The following is an 8,566-nucleotide window of genomic DNA, read 5'->3' on the forward strand; positions in this document are numbered from 1 at the left end:
CACTGTTTTCATTAGTGCAATAATGGAAACAGATTATTTAGGCCTTCTTACTAACTGAAGTGAAAACTGGTATGCAATATGGCAGGCAGCATATAACGAATATTGTTCACTTTTCAACAGTGTATGTTGTTTTGAGTCTTACAGACAGATTCAGACTGTGTTTCAGACCAGAACTCAAAACCCAGAATACAGTAGTGAAGATAAAGTTTGTAGTCATTACAGCTGGAGTCCTTAACAGCCTGAGGTCTGAGTGACTTCCTCCCCTTTCCCAACCTTCTTCAGCATATTACTTTTTTCTTCCTGAGGAAAGAGCTCCCTTCTACCACCTCAACCCCCACTACCACCACCCCTTGCTTTTAAATGTGTCTGTTGGTAGTACTTGGAATTTTGCCTCCTGAAGGTAAGTGCACCATTTTGCACTCGTGTAATATTCTACAGTTTTCTCAAGAGAATTTTCCATTTGGTGCTAATAGCTGAAGTGGTGAGTCCTTAGTTTTTGTCAAATGAGACATACGGTATATTCATATGAAATGCAGCACACTTTTTGAATGAATGTGATTTGAACTGATGTAACTTGTGTTATACAAAGGACCACAAAAGGCTATACATAAGTGGAATACATAAAGCTAATGATTCCTGATTTGTTAATAGAATGTGCAGGATTAGTTTCTGACTATTTTTTTCTTTCATGTTGGTGTTTAACTTGACTTACTTTGCACCATGAAGGCTATTGTCAGGAAGCCTAGAGAACATGAAGGTAGGGAGCTGTTGAGTTCAGAATGAGCAATAACTGCTTTAATCAGAACTATGTCATTACTCTTGGTGCTACAAAGAAGTATGTGGTCCAAGCACTGAGAGGACACAGAGTAAACATAAGCTTTCTTCCTCTTCATTGGCCCCAGTGATGCTGTTAGTGACACTCCGTTGCAGAGTTTGATTTAGTCTGTGGTACCGTATGTAAATGTATGTCTTGTCTGTTGCATGATGTCACAAGTATGTAATTTGACTGACTGATATATATTATATATGAGAATGTAGTTGTCACTCGTACCTGATGAAGCAAGTAAACCAAGAAATATTTCGCTCACATTTCAAAGGGGATTATGTAAATGAATAAAACTATTAACTCATATGAAATGCAGCACACTTTTTGAACGAATGTGATTTGAACTAATGTAACTTGTGTTATACAATGTTCTGTAACTCTTAGACACCTGGCAGAGTACATTGTGTGACCAGTAGTTTGCTAAGTAATGCAGTTTGTTTAAGATATTTATAATACAATACGTTAACACAAAGGCTGAATAGGAATATATATATATATATATATATATATATATATATATATATATATATATATATATATATATATATATATATATATATATATATATATATATATAACAGAGGGAAACATTCCACGTGGAATGACTTTCCCTCTCCTTCCCTCTTTCCTGATGAGGCAACAGTTTGTTGCGAAAGCATGAATTTTGTGTGTATATTTGTGTTTGTTTGTGTGTCTATCGACCTGCCAGCGCTTTTATATATATATATATATATATATATATATATATATATATATATATATATGTATATGATGAGACTTACCAAACACAAGCGCTGGCAGGTCGATAGACACACAAACAAACACAAATATACACACAAAATTCAAGCTTTCGCAACAAACTGTTGCCTCATCAGGAAAGAGGGGAAGGAGAGGGAAAGACGAAAGGATGTGGGTTTTAAGGGAGAGGATAAGGAGTCATTCCAATCCCGGGAGCGGAAAGACTTACCTTAGGGGGAAAAAAGGACAGGTATACACTCGCACACACACACATATCCATCCACACATACAGACACAAGCAGACATATTCAAGGTAAGTCTTTCCGCTCCCGGGATTGGAATGACTCCTTATCCTCTCCCTTAAAACCCACATCCTTTCGTCTTTCCCTCTCCTTCCCCTCTTTCCTGATGAGGCAACAGTTTGTTGCGAAAGCTTGAATTTTGTGTGTATATTTGTGTTTGTTTGTGTGTCTATCGACCTGCCAGCGCTTGTGTTTGGTAAGTCTCATCATCTTTCTTTTTAGATATATTTTTCCACGTGGAATGTTTCCCTCTATTATATATATATATATATATATATATATATATATATATATATATATATATATATATATATATATATATATATATATGCATTATGATCCAATTTCATTCTTTGTAAGCATCATATTCTCCTATTTTGATTTATGATTCCTTTTGCCATGTTGTCTTTGGTTCCTCCAGTTACCAGTGGATTAATAATGCAGTTAGAACATTCAAAATGAATATGACTTCTACATTCTTTATTTATCCTTTGGTATTCAGCAAATATCACAGTGAAGCTGTGTGCATTTCCATTGTTTATATTTATCTGTGAGCACTGAACTGATATGGTAAAGAAACTCATTTCGTAATTTGTGCATGATGACTTATGATATGATAATGTAAAAACAACCAGAAAAAGTTAACACAATGTGTAAAGCCTTTTAAAAGCCTAACGCCCTAAAAATAGTTATATTCATCTGAGTGTCATACTACATGTACACTAGTAATGCTGTTTCCTTTGCAGGTGTGAGTCCACAGCTGCTGGATGGAGATTCTGTACTGTTTAGGGGAATTTCCCAGTGGTCCCCAGTTGTGAAAGCCAGGAGCTTTGCTTGTGCCCGCTGTCACAATGCTTATACTCGCCGAGACAACCTGATGCGTCACATCCGATTTGAATGCGGTGTAGAACCACAGTTTGAATGTCCCATATGCTACAAAAAAATGAAGCACAAATTTTCAATGATTAAACACATGAAAAACCATAACAGGATTAGAAATTTACAGCAAGTAAATTATTTGTAAGAGATGACCTTGTTTTCTCTTAAAATATTATTGAACTGTATATTTTGTCAGCTATTTACCAATAAAGTGACATTTAAAATGTTTGTAGTTTTTTGTATTTAAATAACAAAAACATCTGTGATCATAGTAGTGAATTAGTCAAGACTCTTAACAGCTGTTGACTGTAGTAATTTCATCTTGAGAGTTTTTCAAATGTGATAATTTTCGTTGGGATGGCAGGAATTAAAATCAAAGTTGTTTTTATTTTATATTATACCCACTTGTGATTAATGATGAACTGAATTGAATTTAATTTATTTTGTCCATCACTCTTGTCAAATCGTTATTAAACCAGAAACTCATTAGAGCTGAAAGCATCTTTGAAACTAGAATTTCATGAGACCCATTTGTTCTCAGGTTTTTGCCTTTCTTTGATCATAATGGCTGTTCACATGTCATTGTAATATTGTCTGAAACTGGTGTTGCTTCATTCAAACTCGAATATACTGGCAAAGGCATTTAACATGCTTCTTACTTTTTGATATGTTTCAGTTCCTTCACTGGCAACATTAAAATACTTTTCGTTGTAACTGTAACTCAGTAGTAACATTATCTTTTTTTTATTTTCTTCCAGTATCCATCACAGTTTTTAATGCACCTGTGTCAGCTATTGGAAGAAAATCTAGAAAAAAATAATACTAAATTGCTGGTTCTCTCCTCCATCAGTATGTTGGAACTTCACAAAAGTAACATTATTGTCATTATGTTTATCTCTCTTGATACTGTAATATTATTTTATCAAATTTAATAGATTTTTAAAAATAGAACATCATATCAAACTGTCCTATACTTTGTAATTAATTCTGTAGCATATCGTTCATGGATGTAACTGTAGGGTTATCCTCTTTGCCACCGTGAATGCCAGAACTGGTTTCTGGTATCCACAAAAAGGTGTGCGTGTGTGGGGCTGTGTGTGTAGGGTAGGGGCAACTTTGTCCAGCTTAGGGTTGATGGTTTGGAATCTGCTACACTGGCTGAAGAGCTAGTGAATTTCCTATAATGACTGGTGTTTTCCAACATCTGTTTGAAATAACTTTCTGAGACACTTTCCCATGAAGCAACACTTGTGAGAGAAATGTGATTAGGCCGGCCGCGGTGGTCTAGCGGTTCTAGGCGCTCAGTCCGGAACCGCGCGACTGCTACGGTCGCAGGTTCGAATCCTGCCTCGGGCATGGATGTGTGTGATGTCCTTAGGTTAGTTAGGTTTAAGTAGTTCTAAGTTCTAGGGGACTGATGACCACAGATGTTAAGTCCCATAGTGCTCAGAGCCATTTGAACCATTTGAACCAGAAATGTGATTAGTATGAAATATCAAGTGAAATTTTGTGCTTTTGCTCCTGAGTGTGTTTGGTGGAGAGACCTGGATGAAAAACAATTTTGTGGAGCTGCTTGGAGCTCACAAAACAAAGGATTCAGCTGGCAGTGGGAGGTAATTCCTCTATCCTGTGGGGAGCATTTGTAATGTAAAGTGGCTAACATTTCAGAAGTTGGGAGTTAGGAATTCTTTCAAATCAGTAAGGCTACTTTCCAAATACAGAAAGCATACAAGAATTCAAAAGTGCTTTCCCTTCCTTGGGATCATGCTTATTCATTTTCCAGTTCTCTAGGTGAGAGTTACAGTATAGTGAGCATGCACTGCATGATAGGAAGACACATCCTACCAGAGTGTAGAGCAGTTAGGTAACTGGACAGTGGTGGTTTATGAATGAGACAGACTTAGTAACACGTAATTGAAGCCAATAAATTACATTTATTTGTGTCGGAATATGAAGTATGGTGTATTTGTGTGATTTTCGACGATTGTAATTGTTACCCTTTTTTTGGGGAATTTATTACCAGAAGTTTCTTCGAGCCATTTGGTTGTGGTGTGTGTACTGTTAGTGATGTACACAATCCAGTCCAGTGGTTGGATCTCGGAATATTCCTGAAAGTAGTTAGCTACTGGGTTTTAATTATCAAGTTTGTAGTAATGATAAATTTAACCCTGTCTTGCAGGTTGGATCAAGGCTCTTGACCCTCGGTTAAACTGATTTTATAGGTGTAGCATGGTAGAAAACTGATTTGCATCCACTGATAAATGTTTCCAATTAAACTTCTGAGAAACTGGTCATGTAAATTCCTTCCACATCCCTATCAACACAATTAATGGATGGATTCTGGCTGTGGCTGTGAGTGTCTCTTTGTGCAACAATTTGACTATTTCAAAAAGAAATGGAATATTTCATTTTATTTTCATCAATGTGACCTAATCACACTTTCTTGTGTAAGTTGACATGAGTAGTGTCAACTTCATCTGGTGGCAGAAGTTATGTATTTCATAAAATGTGTAGGTGAGACCTTATGATACAAAACAGCATAAGAACATTGCATTTATGGCTTATACAATGGCAGAAATGATCAAGAACATGTTAGTTATGTAAGGCAAATGTTTCAGATGTGCATGCTGTCGATTATGATATTGCATGCCAGATGGAATGGTAGATGTTGCTGATAGAATGAATAACAAGAGAGGTGATTGGCTTATAATTATAGATCACATATGTAAAAAATTCAGGAGTAGAGGAAAGAATTCCCCGAACAGCAGAAGCATTGATTGTCAACAGGCACACCCAAACACTTTGCTAGCTTTCAGAAGAAATTGTTTGATGAGCTAGAGAGCACACGCACATGCGCATCTGTGCGCGCGCGTGCCGCCCCACACACATACCTGTGCACTAACATTATGCTGGCTGGACATATTTGCAGTTCATATACAATATTCAAAATGTGCTCATAAACAACTGATGGTACACATATGGGAAATATGGCTTCAGTATATCATAGTGAGAAGTTGGTTCTGAATGCTATGGTTGCTCACTCTTTGTTGTTTTCCAGGCTTAAGCAGTTTGCTGTACTATTGTCCAGATATCAGCTGTAGCAATCTGCAGTAGTTTATAGCCAACCCAACCATCAACATTTTGTTGTCGACAACATTGATTTTAATGGTGCGACATCTACTCATGGTACAAGCACAGTATGGTGCCATGAGAAAGCCCTGCCCATGCATGTCATTAAAGACAGAGTGTGCCATCTGTAAGACACTTGATTTCTCTTGAATCAAATATAATGGCATCACATTTTTTGCCCATCATTGTGTTCAGCTATCACCCAAACAGCCTTGACAAGTCTAGTGACATGCCAATCATGTGACATACTCAACTATTTTCTTTGCCATTGCTATAACACAGCAGCTGTACCTAACACAACACTTCACAAGTGTATAGTGTTCAAAGTAGAATGCAAACTAATTAATTTAATATGAAGACATCAAACTATCAATAACAAGATATTATATTTCCATTATATTGTAAATGTTTTGATTTATTATCATTTCTGAGTCATTTCAATAACTGCCCTGAATTTTTTTTCTTTGAGGTACCTGCGTATTGATATTTGGGTTAAGACATTCAAACAAATTTTACTTCTGCAGCTTCAGACCTAATGTCAAAAAATGTCCCTTGGTTATCATTCAGTCTTTAGAAAATGTTGGAGTGAAACTGTATGTTTCTTCAGTGTTTATATCCTTCGTAGGAGTTATGTGACAAACTACATCCTATTTTGAGTGCATGATATTTCTGTGCTATATCAGTGGTGAAAAAAAATTAAAAAATGTTGGAATATAAAGGGTGTTTATAAATGAATATCGAGATTTTAATGCTTCATAATATTTATTGTATTAAACTTACAGTTATAAATGATATGTAAAATGAAACAGCAACTCAAACAGTTTTATCAAGAATCTTATAAATGTTCAACATGAGCACCATTTGTCACACAGCACACATCAAGTCTATAGCCGAGTTCTTCCCAAATGTTGATAAGCGTGTCTTCAATGATTGTAACAACAGCTGCTTCAATCCGGTTTCTTAATTCAGGGAAGTCTGCTGGTAGCAGAGGCACGTACACATGATCCTTGATAAAGCCCCAAAGGAAAAAATTGCATGGCATTAGGTTGGGTGAATGTGGAGGCCATGCAAAGCAAGCCCTGTCATTGGACCCTTGTGGCCTGTCCAGCACTTGGGTACAGTGACTTGATGTGTGCAATGTGACAAATGGTGCTCACATTGAACATTTATAAGGTTTGATAATTAATCGAAACCCTCAGCTGCCATGAGGTGGTGTTGATATACCTCAATGGAGACAGCTGAAAATGTGTGCCCCCAACTGGGACTCTAAACTGGGCAAATATCCTTTAGGAACATTTCAAATGGAGGTTGTGAACAGTTGGGAATGTGGGTCTCATGGGAAGTGTGCAAGGGATAAGTCCCTGCAGTCACACTATCCTCTGTTCTCTTGGTGGCTCAGCTGAATAGAGCGTCTGCCATGTAAGCAGGAGATCCCGGTTTCAAGTCCCAGTTGGGGCACACATTTTCAGCTGTCCCCATTGAGGTATATCAACAACACCTCTTGGCAGCTGAGGGTTTTGATTAATTATCATTTCTTTCTAGAGAAGCTGTATGGTCATCATTGGTATTTGTTCTTTCGGAACAGTTACTATCTTCATATTTATAAGGTTCTTGGTAAAACTGTTTGAGTTGCTCTTTCATTTGACATGTCATTTATAACTGTAAGTTTAATGTAATAAATATTATAAAGCATTACAACCTTGATATTCATTTATAAACACCCTGTATAATACCTTTTAAGATGCTAATAACTACCTTGCATTAACTTATGTTCCATACTTGTATATATCAACCCTGAAACAAGTAAAAATGTCATCTTGATATATAAAACATTTAATAGCCTAGCAAATACAGGGCATTTATTTATATTTTGTAATTTTATGTGTGGCTGTACCAGTGATAGCTGTCAGTAACATATTTGCCCTTAATGATGTTTCTTTTGCAGGTGTGAATCCACAGTTGCTGGAAGGAGACTCTGTATTGTTTCAAGGAATTTCTCAATGGTATCCAGATGTAAAAGCCAGAAGTTTTACTTGTGCTCGTTGTCACAATGCCTACACCCGCCGACACAACCTGATGCGTCACATTCGATTTGAATGTGGTGTAGAACCACAATTTGAGTGTCCTGTATGCCACATAAAAATGAAACACAAATTTTCTTTGATTAAACACATGAAAAAGCATAACAGGATTGACAATTTACAGCAAGTAAATTTTTTGTAAGAGATGACTCAGTTTTTTTGTAATATATTATGCTATTGTATATTTTACTGGCTATTTACCAATAAACTGTAATTAAAAATGATACAGTTATTTAATTTAAATAACAAAACCACCTCTGGTTCAGGTGGTGCCTACTTATCTCAACTAACACAAAACTCATGAGAGCTGTTAGCTGTAATGATGGTGTATTGAGGAAAGTTTGCAAATGTGATGATTCTGTTTGTAATGAAAGAAATTAAAATAATTTTGAAATCATTTTTTTTTTGTTTTGTTTCATATGATATTTATTTTTAACTCAAATTGAAATGAACTAAGTATATTTTGTCTGTCACTTTTCAGAAGTTTTAATAAACTACCACCTACCACAAGGATCATTATTATACAAATATGATGAATGCAGCTTTTAAGCTGCTTTGCTGCCAACATTACAATCCTCTTTATTGTGGTTATAATTAATTTTTGGTAAATA

At 36.0% G+C, this 8,566-nt stretch overlaps 1 protein-coding gene across 2 annotated transcripts; it reads left to right on the plus strand.

The window, feature by feature from the left end:
• The first annotated feature begins 2,301 nt into the window (after positions 1-2,301).
• Positions 2,302-8,301, plus strand: LOC126252764 (zinc finger protein OZF-like). Of its 2 annotated transcripts, none has more exons than XM_049953687.1 (2): positions 2,302-2,886; positions 7,820-8,301. In XM_049953687.1, exons 1-2 carry the CDS (start codon positions 2,582-2,584, stop codon positions 7,968-7,970), a joined length of 456 nt encoding a protein of 151 aa, XP_049809644.1. In that variant the 5' UTR covers positions 2,302-2,581; the 3' UTR covers positions 7,971-8,301. The 2 variants fall into 2 exon arrangements, with proteins under 2 accessions (XP_049809644.1, XP_049809646.1); XM_049953689.1 differs by having other exon boundaries at positions 2,302-2,875; positions 7,820-7,895.
• Positions 8,302-8,566: the final 265 nt, after the last annotated feature.

Source organism: Schistocerca nitens, chromosome 4 (assembly GCF_023898315.1).
Source record: "Schistocerca nitens isolate TAMUIC-IGC-003100 chromosome 4, iqSchNite1.1, whole genome shotgun sequence".
Taxonomy (NCBI): Eukaryota; Metazoa; Arthropoda; class Insecta; order Orthoptera; family Acrididae; genus Schistocerca; species Schistocerca nitens.

What these genes read in the sequence shown, in the direction of transcription:
- LOC126252764 (XM_049953687.1), top strand. Translation starts at nt 2,582, where the DNA reads ATGTACACTAGTAATGCTGTTTCCTTTGCAGGTGTGAGTCCACAGCTG. An exon ending in TTACAGCAAGTAAATTATTT is followed by an intron (nt 2,887 to 7,819) that starts GTAAGAGATGAC and finishes TTTCTTTTGCAG; the next exon opens with GTGTGAATCCACAGTTGCTG.